At 45.4% G+C, this 18,748-nt stretch overlaps 1 protein-coding gene across 1 annotated transcript in view; it reads left to right on the forward strand.

Annotated features, from left to right (window-relative positions):
- mtus2b (microtubule associated tumor suppressor candidate 2b) overlaps positions 1-18,748 on the forward strand; it is a 127,043-nt gene that overhangs the window by 54,276 nt on the left and 54,019 nt on the right. The window contains exons 4-5 of the mRNA XM_045703428.2: positions 2,478-2,612; positions 6,404-6,493. Coding sequence (XP_045559384.2) covers positions 2,478-2,612; positions 6,404-6,493 — 225 coding nt within the window. The remainder of the gene's footprint in view (positions 1-2,477; positions 2,613-6,403; positions 6,494-18,748) is intronic.

The following is an 18,748-nucleotide window of genomic DNA, read 5'->3' on the forward strand; positions in this document are numbered from 1 at the left end:
CCTCTGCTAGGTTAGCACTGAGTTACAGTAATATCCCCCAGATACCTCTGCTAGGTTAGCACTGAATTACTGTCGTATTCTCCATGCTGCACCTTCACACAGCACTGCTGACTAGGAATACTCTTCTCCTTCTCTTTCTCTCTTTCTCCCTCTTGACTATAATAAACACAGGCCTGGTGGCATCATGTCCCATTCATCAGCCTGGACATGACAGCTAGCCTGGGGATCTTCTTGTGTAGTCCTGCTATATTCCAAATTGCACCCTATTCCCTATGTAGTGCACTACTTTTAACCAGGGCCCTATGGCACCCTATTCCTAATGTAGTGCACTACTTTTAACCAGGGCCCTATAGAGAATAGGGTGCCATTTGGGAAAGGACCCTCTCTTTGTCTCCCCTCTGTTCTGCCCAGCTGGCATGTTAGTTTACTGCTGTCTGTTGCTGACTGTCTTAACGAGCTGCCTTTGGCTGGGATGAACTTGAACACGAGACTCAGAGTCATACAGTGTACTGGATATCCAGGCCACGGTTGAACACACACACACACACACACACACTCTCTCACACACACAATCAGATGCTTGCTTCATTATCTATGTGTCTATTGGCTGCCTGGGGGGGAAATAACTGCTCCTGCTGTGGTACCATACCTTTAAATCTCCCAGGAAATACACCAGAGTTGTGTCCCAAATGGTCAAAATTAGTGCACTAAAATAGCTAATAGTGAACCATTTGGGACGCTGATTTTACTCTAGCCTACAGTCATCTCTCTCTTGCTGTTGGTCTGTGAGTTTCACTTAGACATGGGGATGTACATTACACTACCTTATGTATTACAACAACAAAAAAACTATTCATTATATATTTTTTATTATTTATATTTAATTCAACATGACAGTGGCTTGGCTTCTTCTTACACGACTAAGCCAGCCGTGTCAATTCTGCTTTTAAAAAGACAGAGAGCTGAGAAGAAGAGCAAGACTCACTGATGAATGGAGAGAGAGAGAGAGATGGGACATTAATCTGAGGTCAACCTATCAGACGAGCTCTTCTGTCATCTAGGAATTCCGTGTTCTTCCCTTTATCTCCTCCTCCCTGTCACCTCTTGGTTATGTTGTTGTCACTTTGTTCCGTTTCAATGTCCTATTTTTTTGTTGTTGCTGCATTTGAATACTTCTCTTCAGTCCTGATTTTACTGCTCTGACTTCTAACATGTACATCATATACAGTAGAACAAGTCTCTTTGTTTGTTCTGATGTGCCAGTAGTGATTGTGTCAGTGTTATCTGGCTCTCATCCAAGTCTCCTCTGAGAACTGAAGACATTATTCTGCTGTGTTGACGATATTGATCTTCACCATGAAGAGTGCCGCTTCAATCCTATAGATTTTTTTTCAACCTGAAGAATGCTGCTTCGACTCAGCAGGTAAAGCTGAATACTTTCCGCTTCCTGCCAGCTAGTCAGACATGGCTTTATGGAAGCTGATGATTGTCCTGTATGGGGCTAGAGACCTCTGTCTTTAAGAAGGAGCTCATTGAAGATGGAGTAGGTAGGTAGGTAGGTAGGACCAGGAGACTGCCAGTCATTAATACAGACCTAGTGACCCAGCACACCTCCTTCTCAGAGATAGCTGTATTGACACTGAGAATGGGGGAAACCCGGTTATTACTGGTTAAACACTGTATGTTTAGTTTTTTGATGCCGTCATTGTTTTTCAATTCAATAGGATGTTACAACGCTTTCTTGTTGCACTGTTGTATGCAGCGCTAATTCAGCCAACACCAAATGTTGATTGTGGAAACATTTATCATGTTATGAATTATTGAGTTGTGTACAAACCAACTAACCAACAGGCAGCCCCCCCCCCCCCCCCGATTCAGAGGGGTTTGGTTAAATGTGGAAGACACATTTCAGTTGAATGCATTCAGTTGTACAACTGACTAGGTATCCCCCCCTTTCCCACATTCTACCTGGAACCAAAAAGGGTTCTACCTGGAACCAAAAAGGGTTCTACCTGGAACCAAACCAAAAAGGGTTCTACCTGGAACCAAAAAGGGTTCTACCTGGAACCAAACCAAAAAGGGTTCTACCTGGAACCAAAAAGGGTTCTACCTGGAACCAAAAAGCGTTCTACCTGGAACCAAAAAGGGTTCTACCTGGAACCAAAAAGGGTTCTACCTGGAACCAAAAAGGGTTCTACCTGGAACCAAAAAGGGTTCTACCTGGAACCAAAAAGCGTTCTACCTGGAACCAAAAAGGGTTCTACCTGGAACCAAAAAGGGTTCTACCTGGAACCAAAAAGGGTTCTACCTGGAACCAAAAAGGGTTCTCCTATGGAGACAGCCAAATAACCCTTTTTTCTAAGAGTGTACTGTATTCAGTAAATAGGTGTTTTATTGTATTGAGCCTAAACCTAAACCTAACCCTAACGTAACCCTAACGTAACCCTAACGTTTCCCTCCATCTGTCCCCTCTCTAGGTCCCAGCAGTGGTAGCGATGACACCCCCCTTCCCCTGTCCCCTGTACCCCCCAGCCACAGCAGCCCCCAGCCCCCCAACGCCCCTGCCCTCCACCGCCGCTCCGTGCTGCCCCCGGCCCGAGTCTCTCCCACGGGTAAGCTCTACCCCCCCCCACCAAATCCTCCACCCATCCCGTGGGTATCCCCCCCCCCCCCAGCCAGTTTGGTTCAACACTCGTCTCTCCTTAGTGGAGTCTGGTTCAACCCACTATTTGTGTCCTAGTATTGTGATGCCAGACTCCATAGTTTAGTCCTCTCAGGCTCCGATGGTGAGACATGTTGTGTATCAGCGTCTAGGTGGTGTTAACATTACCATTTGTCCCACACTAGTCCAGAACAACTGTCACACCTCGTGGCGCACTGACACACACACACACACACACACACACACACACACACACACACACACACATGCTCTCTCTCTCTCTCGCTCTCTCTCTCTCTCTCACACACACACACGCACACCAGGCATGCTATAACATCAGCTTGCCACTGTCTGTGACCACATGACCATTGGCATCCCCATGTCTGCTCTTACAGATGAACAGATATATTTCCATAAAAGAAGCTTCTCTCTGCATCGTGGTGTAACTCCAACATCTAAACGTGTCAATCACGTGTCAATCACATGTCAATCATGTGTCATTCATGTGTCAATCACGTGTCAATCATGTGTCAATCATGTGTCAATCATGTGTCAATCATGTGTCAATCATGTGTCATTCATGTGTCATTCACATGTCTTTCCTATGTTTAAAACGTGTAAATAAGTTCGGCACCACATTGCTATTACTCTGTTAGTGTCTCTAATGTAGCTGCATAGCAATGCTAGGAATGCTGGGTATGTGAGAAGCAGAGAAGCAGCAGTGGTACACACACACACACACACACACACACACACACACACACACACACACACACACCTGGGTTCAAGAAGTATCTTTTTTCTTCCACACATGATCAAGCTTTCCTGACGCGATAGAACCAATGGCATAGTCCACAAAAGTACAAACCCCGCCCATCTGGCTCAATCGAACGCTCGATAGTATCTGAAAGAAAACAAACGCTATTTAAACCCAAGTCTAGGTTATTCACAGCTCTACCAGTCCACTACAGACACTAATGGAGCTACAGTAGAAAAGGCTGACAAAACTAACTGGCCCATTGGGTCCTATAACGATCCTCAGCTAAATACACATACTTAGCTGTCAACACGCTTTGAACGTTTAAGAGCTTGTTTGTGTAACAGTTTAGCTTCCGTCCCTCTCCTCGCCCCAACCCAGGCTTGAACCAGGGACCCTACTGCATACATCAACAACTGACACCCCACGAAACATCGTCACCCATCGCGCCACAAAAGCCGAGGCCCTTGCAGAGCAAAGGGGAACAACTACTTCAAGGTCTCAGAGCGAGTGACGTCACCCGATTGAAACGCTATTAGCGCTCACCACCGCTAACTAGCTAGCCGTTTCACATCGGTTACATTTGGCATACCGAATCTCTTCAAACCGTTGATAGACGTACGTTCGATATGTCCGCAATTCAGAGGCTTTGAGGAATTAAGCATGAATTCAGCCCTTAGTAGTACTTGGTGTGTAGCATAATATGTATGTGAGAATATTTTATTGAATCCTAGAAGGCAATTGAAGAATGAAAAAATAAAAAAATAAAAAAATAGGTGAGAGACACAGCAATGATTTAAGGGCAAAAAGTCTGTAAGGATCATTACCATTGCGACCTCTTGCATCACGTAGATAGATAGTACTGTGTGTGTCCCCGACGCCATGCTTACTTATGTCAGCATTATCCTAGCAGCTCTGTGCTGTACTGTAGACTTGGGTCCTGCTGCCCTCTAGTGGTAGCATGGTGTACTGTAGGTGTGTTAAGCAGAACACTGCAGTGGTACGGTGGGCTCTGGCCAAGAATCATGGAGGAAAACTGGTACTGTGATGCCTCCTAGTGGCCACCGTTTGTCTCACACACCATCTACCGTACTGTATCATCTCTCTGTTTTTATCAAGTCAATTCAAGAGGCTGTATTGGCATGGGAAACGTGTGTTTACATTGCCAAAGCAAGCGAAATAGATCATGTACAAAAGGTGAAATAGACAATAAAAAATGAACAGTAAACATTACACTCACAGAAGTTTTAAAAGAATAAAGACATTTCAAATGTCATTTTATGTCTGTATACAGTGTTGTAATGATGTGTAAATGGTTAAAGTACAAAAGGGAAAATAAACATAAATATGAATTGTATTTACAACGGTGTTTCTTCTTCACTGGTTGACCTTTTCTTGTGGCAACAGGTCACAAATCTTAGTATTTCACCCAATAGATTCAGGATTTAACCAAAATTGGATTTGTTTTCTAATTCTCTGTGGGTCTGTGTAATCTGAGGGAAATATGTGTCTCTAATATGGTCATACATTTGGCAGGAAGTTAGGAAGTGCAGCTCAGTTTCCATCTCATTTTGTGGGCAGTGTTGCACATGGCCTGTCTTCTCTTGAGAGCCAGGTCTCTCTCTCTCTCTCTCACCTTATTGGTTACGTAACATATTGCCTACTTAACTGAAGAGCTCTTTAGATAAAACAGTTATGTTTTAGAAAAGGTTTGTAATAAACTATTAAGTGATTTCATGTGGAAAGCTCACAGATGTCAGTGTGTCAAGTCAACATGGTGCCAGAGAGAGTTATGGGTATTTAACTGACAGGGTCAAGTCAACATGGTGCCAGAGAGAGTTATGGGTATTTAACTGACAGGGTCAAGTCAACATGGTGCCAGAGAGAGTTATGGGTATTTAACTGACAGGGTCAAGTCAACATGGTGCCAGAGAGAGTTATGGGTATTTAACTGACAGGGTCAAGTCAACATGGTGCCAGAGAGAGTTATGGGTATTTAACTGACAGGGTCAAGTCAACATGGTGCCAGAGAGAGTTATGGGTATTTAACTGACAGGGTCAAGTCAACATGGTGCCAGAGAGAGTTATGGGTATTTAACTGACAGGGTCAAGTCAACATGGTGCCAGAGAGAGTTATGGGTATTTAACTGACAGGGTCAAGTCAACATGGTGCCAGAGAGAGTTATGGGTATTTAACTGACAGGGTCAAGTCAACATGGTGCCAGAGAGAATTATGGGTATTTAATTGACAGGGTCAAGTCAACAAGGTGCCAGAGAGAATTATGGGTATTTAACTGACAGGGTCAAGTCAACATGGTGCCAGAGAGAACTATGGGTATTTAACTGACAGGGTCAAGTCAACATGGTGCCAGAGAGAGTTATGGGTATTTAACTGACAGGGTCAAGTCAACATGGTGCCAGAGAGAACTATGGGTATTTAACTGACAGGGTCAAGTCAACAAGGTGCCAGAGAGAGTTATGGGTATTTAACTGACAGGGTCAAGTCAACATGGTGCCAGAGAGAATTATGGGTATTTAACTGACAGGGTCAAGTCAACATGGTGCCAGAGAGAGTTATGGGTATTTAACTGACAGGGTCAAGTCAACATGGTGCCAGAGAGAACTATGGGTATTTAACTGACAGGGTCAAGTCAACATGGTGCCAGAGAGAATTATGGGTATTTACAGGATCTCATATTCTGTCTATCAGCCTTACAACCATTTCAGTTTTCTTTTGACATGTTTAATTTTCTTTTTTCTTGGATCAATGATATATCTGTTATGAGGTTAGGGATCAAGTCAAAGTGTATTTGTCGTGTATAGAATACAGTATAGTGTACACACTGTAGAATGAAATGCTTACTCGTAAGCACTCGTAAGCACAAACAGTGCATCATCTATGGAGAAGTATTCAGGTGAAACGTAAAGCAAAACGTTGGGTTTTGACTGTTCTATTTCTGACGATGGATGGTTCTATGCTTCAGCTTCTAGGAAGGAGGTTCAGAGGGATGTACCACCCGCAGTCTCCTCCCCTAAACGGTTCGCAGTGGTTTCACCCAAACCCCAGTCCCCTGGTGAGTGCACAGATCATATTACACTCTGTGTGTGTGTGTGTGTGTGTGTGTGTGTGTGTGTGTGTGTGTGTGTGTGTGTGTGTGTGTGTGTGTGTGTGTGTGTGTGTGTGTGTGTGTGTGTGTGTGTGCATAGATAACCAAGGGGGAAGCTAGAGAGAAAGAGTGAGCATATCCCTCATAACCTGTTCCCGTGCGCTGACTGTTGTTGTTATGACAACGGAGAGAGCTTGAATCAAATCAAATCAAGCTTTATTTATACAGACATGGATGCAATGTGCTATGAAAATAAAACCTTAAATATTTACTACACAACAAACATAAGATAAAAATAAAAAAAACAATAACAATAAAAACTGAACAACTAAAAATCCACCAAAGGAAAAGCAAAGTTAAAAAGGTGTGTTTTAAGATCTATTTTAAATATGCCCACAGTTTCGTCCCCCATCAGGTTCTCTGGCAGGCTATTCCAGAGGCTGGGGGCATAGTAACTAAAGGCTGCTCTCTCCATGCCTCTTGGTCCTAGGCTTTGGGATAGTTAAAAGGCTGCTCTCTCCATGCCTCTTTAGTTAAAAGGCTGCTCTCTCCATGCCTCTTGGTCCTGGGCTTTGGGATAGTTAAAAGGCTGCTCTCTCCATGCCTCTTGGTCCTGGGCTTTGGGATAGTTAAAAGGCTGCTCTCTCCATGCCTCTTGGTCCTGGGCTTTGGGATAGTTAAAAGGCTGCTCTCTCCATGCCTCTTGGTCCTGGGCTTTGGGATAGTTAAAAGGCTGCTCTCTCCATGCCTCTTGGTCCTGGGCTTTGGGATAGTCATAAGGCTGTCTCTCCATACCTATTGGTCCTGGGCTGGGATAGTTAAAAGGCTGCTCTCTCCATACCTATTGGTCCTAGGCTGGGATAGTTAAAAGGCCAGAGGACCTGAGGGACCTACTGGGTAGAAAACTTAACATGTGACATGTATTGGGGTGAACAATTGTGGATTGATTTAAAAATCAATAGAAGTGTGGTGTGCTCTCTGTCTGGTCTTGTGCCGTAGCTAGTTCCATGGCTGTAGTACTACCATCCTGTCAGATCATCTCTCTACTAGTTCCATGGCTGTAGTACTACCATCCTGTCAGATCATCTCTCTCTACTAGTTCCATGGCTGTAGTACTACCATCCTGTCAGATCATCTCTCTCTCTACTAGTTCCATGGCTGTAGTACTACCATCCTGTCAGATCATCTCTCTCTACTAGTTCCATGGCTGTAGTACTACCATCCTGTCAGATCATCTCTCTACTAGTTCCATGGCTGTAGTACTACCATCCTGTCAGATCATCTCTCTCTACTAGTTCCATGGCTGTAGTACTACCATCCTGTCAGATCATCTCTCTACTAGTTCCATGGCTGTAGTACTACCATCCTGTCAGATCATCTCTCTCTACTAGTTCCATGGCTGTAGTACTACCATCCTGTCAGATCATCTCTCTCTCTACTAGTTCCATGGCTGTAGTACTACCATCCTGTCAGATCATCTCTCTACTAGTTCCATGGCTGTAGTACTACAATCCTGTCAGATCATCTCTCTCTCTACTAGTTCCATGGCTGTAGTACTACCATCCTGTCAGATCATCTCTCTACTAGTTCCATGGCTGTAGTACTACCATCCTGTCAGATCATCTCTCTCTACTAGTTCCATGGCTGTAGTACTACCATCCTGTCAGATCATCTCTCTACTAGTTCCATGGCTGTAGTACTACCATCCTGTCAGATCATCTCTCTCTCTACTAGTTCCATGGCTGTAGTACTACCATCCTGTCAGATCATCTCTCTCTACTAGTTCCATGGCTGTAGTACTACCATCCTGTCAGATCATCTCTCTCTCTACTAGTTCCATGGCTGTAGTACTACCATCCTGTCAGATCATCTCTCTACTAGTTCCATGGCTGTAGTACTACCATCCTGTCAGATCATCTCTCTCTACTAGTTCCATGGCTGTAGTACTACCATCCTGTCAGATCATCTCTCTACTAGTTCCATGGCTGTAGTACTACCATCCTGTCAGATCATCTCTCTACTAGTTCCATGGCTGTAGTACTACCATCCTGTCAGATCATCTCTCTCTACTAGTTCCATGGCTGTAGTACTACCATCCTGTCAGATCATCTCTCTCTCTACTAGTTCCATGGCTGTAGTACTACCATCCTGTCAGATCATCTCTCTACTAGTTCCATGGCTGTAGTACTACCATCCTGTCAGATCATCTCTCTACTAGTTCCATGGCTGTAGTACTACCATCCTGTCAGATCATCTCTCTCTCTACTAGTTCCATGGCTGTAGTACTACCATCCTGTCAGATCATCTCTCTCTACTAGTTCCATGGCTGTAGTACTACCATCCTGTCAGATCATCTCTCTCTACTAGTTCCATGGCTGTAGTACTACCATCCTGTCAGATCATCTCTCTACTAGTTCCATGGCTGTAGTACTACCATCCTGTCAGATCATCTCTCTACTAGTTCCATGGCTGTAGTACTACAATCCTGTCAGATCATCTCTCTCTCTACTAGTTCCATGGCTGTAGTACTACCATCCTGTCAGATCATCTCTCTCTACTAGTTCCATGGCTGTAGTACTACCATCCTGTCAGATCATCTCTCTCTACTAGTTCCATGGCTGTAGTACTACCATCCTGTCAGATCATCTCTCTCTCTACTAGTTCCATGGCTGTAGTACTACCATCCTGTCAGATCATCTCTCTCTACTAGTTCCATGGCTGTAGTACTACCATCCTGTCAGATCATCTCTCTCTACTAGTTCCATGGCTGTAGTACTACCATCCTGTCAGATCATCTCTCTACTAGTTCCATGGCTGTAGTACTACCATCCTGTCAGATCATCTCTCTACTAGTTCCATGGCTGTAGTACTACCATCCTGTCAGATCATCTCTCTCTACTAGTTCCATGGCTGTAGTACTACCATCCTGTCAGATCATCTCTCTCTCTACTAGTTCCATGGCTGTAGTACTACTCTCTCTACTAGTTCCATGGCTGTAGTACTACCATCCTGTCAGATCATCTCTCTACTAGTTCCATGGCTGTAGTACTACCATCCTGTCAGATCATCTCTCTCTCTACTAGTTCCATGGCTGTAGTACTACCATCCTGTCAGATCAACTCTCTCCAGTAAGTAGTCTAGTTTACAGTTTCACCTCCTGGCATGTTTTAGCTGAAGTAGTCTACATTATCATGTTTTAAATGAGGCATATTTTCCTAATGTACGTAACCGAGTGGTGCAGTGGTCGAAGACACTGCAGTCCCCGGTTCGAATCCAAGCTGCATCACATCCGGCCGTGATTAGGAGTCCCATAGGGCGGCGCACAATTGGCCCAGCATCGTCTGGGTTTGGCAGGGGTTGTCCGTCATTGTAAATAAGAATTTGTTCTTAACTGACTTGCCTAGTTAAATGATGGTTAAATTTAAATTATACAAAAAAACACATTATACTGCACCATTACTACTCATTGATTGCATAATAGTTTCAAATCAAACTTTATTAGTCACTTGCGCCGAAAACAACAGGTGTAGTAGACCTTACAGTGAAATGCTGAATACAACAGGTGTAGTAGACCTCACAGTGAAATGCTGAATACAACAGGTGTAGTAGACCTTACAGTGAAATGCTGAATACAACAGGTGTAGTAGACCTTACAGTGAAATGCTGAATACAACAGGTGTAGTAGACCTTACAGTGAAATGCGGAATACAACAGGTGTAGTAGACCTCACAGTGAAATGCTGAATACAACAGGTGTAGACCTCACAGTGAAATGCTGAATACAACAGGTGTAGACCTCACAGTGAAATGCTGAATACAACAGGTGTAGTAGACCTCACAGTGAAATGCTGAATACAACAGGTGTAGACCTCACAGTGAAATGCAGAATACAACAGGTGTAGTAGACCTCACAGTGAAATGCTGAATACAACAGGTGTAGTAGACCTCACAGTGAAATGCTGAATACAACAGGTGTAGTAGACCTTACAGTGAAATGCTGAATACAACAGGTGTAGTAGACCTTACAGTGAAATGCTGAATACAACAGCTGTAGACCTCACAGTGAAATGCTGAATACAACAGCTGTAGACCTCACAGTGAAATGCTGAAAACAACAGGTGTTGTAGACCTCACAGTGAAATGCTGAATACAACAGGTGTAGTAGACCTTACAGTGAAACGCTGAATACAACAGGTGTAGACCTCACAGTGAAATGCTGAATACAACAGGTGTAGACCTCACAGTGAAATGCTGAATACAACAGGTGTAGACCTCACAGTGAAATGCTGAATACAACAGGTGTAGTAGACCTCACAGTGAAATGCTGAATACAACAGGTGTAGTAGACCTTACAGTGAAATGTTGAATACAACAGGTGTAGTAGACCTTACAGTGAAATACTGAATACAACAGGTGTATTAGACCTCACAGTGAAATGCCGAATATAACAGGTGTAGTAGACCTCACAGTGAAATGCCGAATATAACAGGTGTAGTAGACCTCACAGTGAAATGCTGAATACAACAGGTGTAGTAGACCTCACAGTGAAATGCCGAATATAACAGGTGTAGACCTTACCGTGAAATGCTTACTTACAAGCCTTTAACCAACAGTGCAGTTATATGAAAATAGAGTTAAGAAAATATTTACTAAATAAACTAAAGTAAAAAATATATTAAAAATAGATACTCGGTAAAATAACAATAGCAAGGCTTTATACATGGCTTTATCATGGCTACCGACGTGAGTGCTATGCGGGCGGTAATCATTTATGGAAGGTTACCTTCGCTTCCTTGGGCACAGGGACTTTGGTGGTTTCGCGATCTGCTTAAAACATGTAGGTATTACAGACTCAGTCGTCAGGGAGAGGTTGAAAATGTCAGTAAAGACACTTGCCAGTTGCCATGCTCTGAATACAGGTCCTGGTAATCCGAATGTTGACCTGTTTAAAGGTCTTGCTCACATTGGCTACAGAGAGCGTGATCACACAATCGTCCTCGAGTAGCTGGTGCTCTCATGCATGTTTCAGTGTTGCTTGCCTCAAAGCGAGCATTAAAAAAAAAAAATCTATGTTTTCACCAACCAAAGATGCTTTCTTAAAACTGACTTGTCAAATAAAGTAAATATTAAATAAAGATGTTCAAGTGAATCGGTAGATTCAGATAAAAGTGTGATTGGTTGTTCTTTATTCCATGTCATAGCACAGAGGGGGGGAGGGGGGAAGGGGGAGGGGGGAGAAAAGGAAAGAGAGAGTGAGAAGAGATTTTTTTTTTTGGGGGGGGGAGGGTTGCAGGAAAAATATCTATAACGCTGCAGGCTTTCATTTAATTTTTAATCATTGTGAAAATAAATTAGAATGAAATGATTACCCCCAGGTTTTGGAGAATAACATCTTTCCAGATCTTTCCAGCGTTTGATAAATGCCCTTTACAGTATACACAAAGGATCCTTCAAGCAGTCAATGATCCATCTTCCTTCATCAATATTTTAGTGTGTGTGTGTGTGTGTGTGTGTGTGTGTGTGTGTGTGTGTGTGTGTGTGTGTGTGTGTGTGTGTGTGTGTGTGTGTGTGTGTGTGTACCCCTACTAAAGGAATCTCTCGTGTCTGATCTTCCAGTAATGAGGTCAATAGATCACCCTGTTGGGCTGTATGGTGGGCTGTATGGTGGGCTGTATGGTGGGCTGTATGGTGGGCTGTATGGTGGGCTGTGTGGTGGGCTGTGTGGTGGGCTGTATGGTGGGCTGTGTGGTGGGCTGTATGGTGGGCTGTATAGTGGGCTGTATGGTGGGCTGTATGGTGGACTGTATGGTGGGCTGTATGGTGGACTGTATAGTGGGCTGTATGGTGGGCTGTATGGTGGGCTGTATGGTGGGCTGTATGGTGGACTGTGGTGGGCTGTGTGGTGGGCTGTATGGTGGGCTGTATGGTGGGCTGTATGGTGGGCTGTATGGTGGACTGTATGGTGGGCTGTGTGGTGGGCTGTATGGTGGGCTGTATGGTGGGCTGTGTGGTGGGCTGTGTGGTGGGCTGTATGGTGGGCTGTATGGTGGGCTGTATGGTGGGCTGTATGGTGGACTGTATGGTGGGCTGTATGGTGGGCTGTATGGTGGACTGTATGGTGGGCTGTGTGGTGGGCTGTATGGTGGGCTGTGTGGTGGGCTGTATGGTGGACTGTATGGTGGGCTGTATGGTGGGCTGTATGGTGTATGGATTTTATTTAACCTTTATTTAACTAGGCAAGTCAGTTAAGAACAAATTGTTATTTACAGTGGCGGTCTACCAAAAGGCAAAAGGCTTCTTGCGGTGATGGGGGCTGGGATTAAAAATGTAAAATAATATACAAATATAGGCCAAAACACACATCACGACAAGAGAGACAACACAACACTACATAAAGACAACAACACAGCATGATAGCAACACCACATGACAACAACATGGTAGCAACACCACATGGTAGCATCACAAAACATGGTACAAACATTATTGGGCACAGACAACAGCACAACGGGCAAGAAGGTAGAGACAACAATACATCACACAAAGCAGCCACAGCTGTCAGTAAGAGTGTCCATGATTGAGTCTTTGAATGAAGAGATTGAGATAAAACGTCCAGTTTGAGTGTTTGTTGCAGGTCATTCCAGTCGCTAGCTGCAGCGAACTGAAAGAGGAGGGACCCAGGGATGTGTGTTCTTTGGGGACCTTTAACAGAATGTGACTGGCAGAACGGGTGTTGTATGTGGAGGATGAGGGCTGCAGTAGATATCTCAGATAGGGGGGAGTGAGGCCTAAGAGGGTTTTATAAATAAGCATCAACCAGTGGGTCTTGCGACGGGTTTACAGAGATGTTTACAGAGGAGTATAGGTATGTGTGTAAAGCTATTTTGTAGGCAAACTGAATGCGCACAACAGTAAACCGATAATCTCATAGATAACCTCACCTGAATACCATATTCATAATGTATCAAATATTAGTGACGTGACGTGTCCTAGTGACGTGTCCTATAAGGAGCATTGGTGGCAAATCTGATGGTCGAATGGTAAAGAACATCTAGCCGCTCGAGAGCAGCCTTACCTGCCAATCTATAAATAACGTCTCTGTAATCTAGCATGGGTAGGATGGTCATCTGAATCAGGGTTAGTTTGGCAGCTGGAGAGGAAGAGGAGCGATTACAATTTAACTTTAGCCTGCAGCTTTGATATGTGCTGAGAGAAGGACAGTGTATCGTCTAGCCATACTCCCAAGTACTTGTATGAGCTGACTACCTCAAGCTCTAAACCCTCAGAGTTAGTAATAACACCTGTGGGGAAGATGGACATTCTTCTTACCAAACCGCATTACCTTTGTTTTGGAGCTGTTCAGAACAAGGTTGTGGGCAGAGAAAGCTTGTTGGACACTAAGAAAGCTTTGTTGTAGAGCGTTTAACACCAAATCCAGGGAAGAGCCAGCTGAGTATAAGACTGTATCATCTGCATATAAATGGATGAGAGAGCTTCCTACTGCCTGAGCTATGTTGTTGATGTAAATTGAGAAGAGCGTGGGGCCTAGGATTGAGCCTTGGGGTACTCCCTTGGTGACAGGCAGTGGCTGAGGCAGCAGATGTTCTGATTTTATACACTGCACTCTTGGAGAGAGGTAGTTAGCAAACCAGGCCAAAGACCCCTCAGAGACACCAATGCTCCTTAGCCGGCCCCCAAGAAGGAATGGTCTACCCTATCAAAAGCTTTGGCCGTCAATAAAAATAGCAGCACAACATTGCTTAAAATCAAGGGCAATGGTGACATCATTGAGGACCTTTAAGGTTGCAATGACACACCCATAACCTGAGCGAAAACCAGATTGCATACCAGAGAGAATACTATAGACATCAAGAAAGCCAATCAGTTGATTATTGAAAAGTTTTCCAACGCTTTTGATAAACAGGGTAAAATAGAAATAGGCCTTTATCTTTCCATCTCTCTCTCTCTCCATCTCTCTCGCTCTCTCTTTCCATCTCTCGCTCTCCCATCTCTCTCGCTCTCTCTTCCACTCTCTCCATCTCTCTCTCCATCTCCATCTCTCTCCATCTCTCTCTCTTCTCCACTCTCTCTCCATCTCTCTCTCCCTCTCTCTCTCCATCTCTCTCTCTGTCTTTCCATCTCTCTCTCCTCCTCTCTCCCTCTCTCTCTCTCCATCTCTCTCTCTCTCTCCATCTCTCTCGCTCTCTCTTCCATCTCTCTCTCTCTCTCCATCTCTCTCGCTCTCTCTTCCATCTCTCTCCACTCTCTCTCCATCTCTCTCTCCATCTCTCTCTCTCTCCATCTCTCTCCATCTCTCTCTCTGTCTTTTCCATCTCTCTCTCCATCTCTCTCTCCATCTCTCTCTCCATCTCTCTCTCCATCTCTCTCCATCTCTCTCTCTGTCTTTTCCATCTCTCTCTCCATCTCTCTCTCTGTCTTTTCCATCTCTCTCGCTCTCTCTTTCCATCTCTCTCTCTCTCCATCTCTCTCCATCTCTCTCTCTGTCTTTTCCATCTCTCTCTCCATCTCTCTCTCTGTCTTTTCCATCTCTCTCGCTCTCTCTTTCCACTCTCTCTCTCTCCATCTCTCTCGCTCTCTCTTTCCATCTCTCTCTCCATCTCTCTCTCTGTCTTTTCCATCTCTCTCTCTCTCTCTCTCTCTGTCTTTCCATCTCTCTCTCCATCTCTCGCTCTGTCTTTCCATCTCTCTCTCTCTCCATCTCTCTCGCTCTGTCTTTCCATCTCTCTCTCCATCTCTCTCTCTGTCTTTTCCATCTCTCTCTCTGTCTCTCTCTCTCTCTTTCCATCTCTCTCTCTCTCTGTCTCTCTCTCACTGTCTGTCTTTCCATCTCTCTCTCTGTCTCTCTCTCTCTCTTACCATCTCTCTCTCCCTCTGTCTCTCTCTCTCTCTTTCCATCTCTCTCTCTCTCTGTCTTTCAATCTCTCCATCTCTCTCTCTCTCTCTCTCTCTCTCTCTCTCTTTCCATCTCTCTCTCTCTCTCTTTCCATCTCTCTCTCATCTCTCTCTCGTTGTCTTTCCATCTCTCTCTCTGTCTCTCTCTCTCTCTTTCCATCTCTCTCTCTCTCTCTCTCTGTCTTTCAATCTCTCCATCTCTCTCTCTCTCTCTCTCTCTTTCCATCTCTCTCTCCATCTCTCTCTCGTTGTCTTTCTATCTCTCTCTCTCTCTCCATCTCTCTCTCTCCATCTCTCTCTCTGTCTTTTCCATCCCCCTCTCTGTCTTTTCACATGTGCAAAATACAACAGGGGTAGACCTTACAGTGAAATGCTTACTTACAAGCCCTTAAACAATGCAGTTTAAGAAAAATACCACACAAAAAAAAAGAAATAAAGCAGCAAATAATTAAAGAGCAGCAGTGAAATAACAATAGCAGGGCTATATACAGGGGGTACCGGTACAGAGTCAATGTGGAGGCTATATACAGGGGGTACCGGTACAGAGTCAATGTGGAGGCTATATACAGGGGGTACCGGTACAGAGTCAATGTGGAGGCTATATACAGGGGGTACCGGTACAGAGTCAATGTGGTGGCTATATACAGGGGGTACCGGTACAGAGTCAATGTGGAGGCTATATACAGGGGGTACCGGTACAGAGTCAATGTGGAGGCTATATACAGGGGGTACCGGTACAGAGTCAATGTGGAGGCTATATACAGGGGGTACCGGTACAGAGTCAATGTGGAGGCTATATACAGGGGGGTACCGGTACAGAGTCAATGTGGAGGCTATATACAGGGGGTACCGGTACAGAGTCAATGTGGAGGCTATATACAGGGGGTACCGGTACACAGTCAATGTGGAGGCTATATACAGGGGGTACCGGTACAGAGTCAATGTGGTGGCTATATACAGGGGGTACCAGTACAGAGTCAATGTGGAGGCTATATACAGGGGGTACCGGTACAGAGTCAATGTGGTGGCTATATACAGGGGGTACCGGTACAGAGTCAATGTGGAGGCTGTATACAGGGGGTACCGGTACAGAGTCAATGTGGAGGCTCTATACAGGGGGTACCGGTACAGAGTCAATGTGGAGGCTATATACAGGGGGTACCGGTACAGAGTCAATGTGGAGGCTGTATACAGGGGGTACCGGTACAGAGTCAATGTGGAGGCTGTATACAGGGGTACCGGTACAGAGTCAATGTGGAGGCTATATACAGGGGGTACCGGTACAGAGTCAATGTGGAGGCTATATACAGGGGGTACCGGTACAGAGTCAAAGTGGAGGCTGTATACAGGGGGTACCGGTACAGAGTCAATGTGGAGGCTATATACAGGGGGTACCGGTACAGAGTCAATGTGGACGCTATATACAGGGGGTACCGGTACAGAGTCAATGTGGAGGCTGTATACAGGGGGTACCGGTACAGAGTCAATGTGGAGGCTATATACAGGGGGTACCGGTACAGAGTCAATGTGGAGGCTATATAGAGGGGGTACCGGTACAGAGTCAATGTGGAGGGTATATACTGGGGGTACCGGTACAGAGTCAATGTGGAGGCTGTATACAGGGGGTACCGGTACAGAGTCAATGTGGAGGCTATATACAGGGGGTACCGGTACAGAGTCAATGTGGAGGCTATATAGAGGGGGTACCGGTACAGAGTCAATGTGGAGGCTATATACAGGGGGTACCGGTACAGAGTCAATGTGGAGGCTATATACAGGGGGTACCGGTACAGAGTCAATGTGGAGGCTATATACAGGGGGTACCGGTACAGAGTCAATGTGGAGGCTATATACAGGGGGTACCGGTACAGAGTCGATGTGGAGGCTATATACAGGGGCTACCGGTACAGAGTCAATGTGGAGGCTATATACAGGGGGTACCGGTACAGAGTCAATGTGGAGGCTATATACAGGGGGTACCGGTACAGAGTCAATGTGGAGGCTATATACAGGGTAGTACCGGTACAGAGTCAATGTGGAGGCTATATACAGGGGAGTACCGGTACAGAGTCAATGTGGAGGCTGTATACAGGGGGTACCGGTACAGAGTCAATGTGGAGGCTATATACAGGGGGTACCGGTACAGAGTCAATGTGGAGGCTATATACAGGGGGTACCGGTACAGAGTCAATGTGGAGGCTATATACAGGGGGTACCGGTACAGAGTCAATGTGGAGGCTATATACAGGGGGTACCGGTACAGAGTCAATGTGGAGGCTATATACAGGGGGTACCGGTACAGAGTCAATGTGGAGGCTATATACAGGGTGTACCAGTACAGAGTCAATGTGGAGGCTATATACAGGGGGTACCGGTACAGAGTCAATGTGGAGGCTATATACAGGGGGTACCGGTACAGAGTCAATGTGGAGGCTATATACAGGGGGTACCGGTACAGAGTCAATGTGGAGGATATATACAGGGTGTACCGGTACAGAGTCAATGTGGAGGCTATATACAGGGGGTACCGGTACAGAGTCAATGTGGAGGCTATATACAGGGGGTACCGGTACAGTGTCAATGTGGAGGCTATATACAGGGGGTACCGGTACAGAGTCAATGTGGAGGCTGTATACAGGGGGTACCGGTACAGAGTCAATGTGGAGGCTATATACAGGGGGTACCGGTACAGAGTCAATGTGGAGGCTATATACAGGGGGTACCGGTACAGTGTCAATGTGGAGGCTATATACAGGGGGTACCGGTACAGAGTCAATGTGGAGGCTGTATACAGGGGGTACCGGTACAGAGTCAATGTGGAGGCTGTATACAGGGGTACCGGTACAGAGTCAATGTGGAGGCTATATACAGGGGGTACCGGTACAGAGTCAATGTGGAGGCTATATACAGGGGGTACCGGTACAGAGTCAAAGTGGAGGCTGTATACAGGGGGTACCGGTACAGAGTCAATGTGGAGGCTATATACAGGGGGTACCGGTACAGAGTCAATGTGGAGGCTATATACAGGGGGTACCGGTACAGAGTCAATGTGGAGGCTGTATACAGGGGGTACCGGTACAGAGTCAATGTGGAGGCTATATACAGGGGGTACCGGTACAGAGTCAATGTGGAGGCTATATACAGGGGGTACCGGTACAGAGTCAATGTGGAGGGTATATACAGGGGGTACCGGTACAGAGTCAATGTGGAGGCTGTATACAGGGGGTACCGGTACAGAGTCAATGTGGAGGCTATATACAGGGGATACCGGTACAGAGTCAATGTGGAGGCTATATAGAGGGGGTACTGG

Source organism: Salmo salar, chromosome 20 (genome assembly GCF_965601325.2).
Source record: "Salmo salar chromosome 20, fSalSal1, whole genome shotgun sequence".
In the NCBI taxonomy this organism is placed as follows: domain Eukaryota; kingdom Metazoa; phylum Chordata; class Actinopteri; order Salmoniformes; family Salmonidae; genus Salmo; species Salmo salar.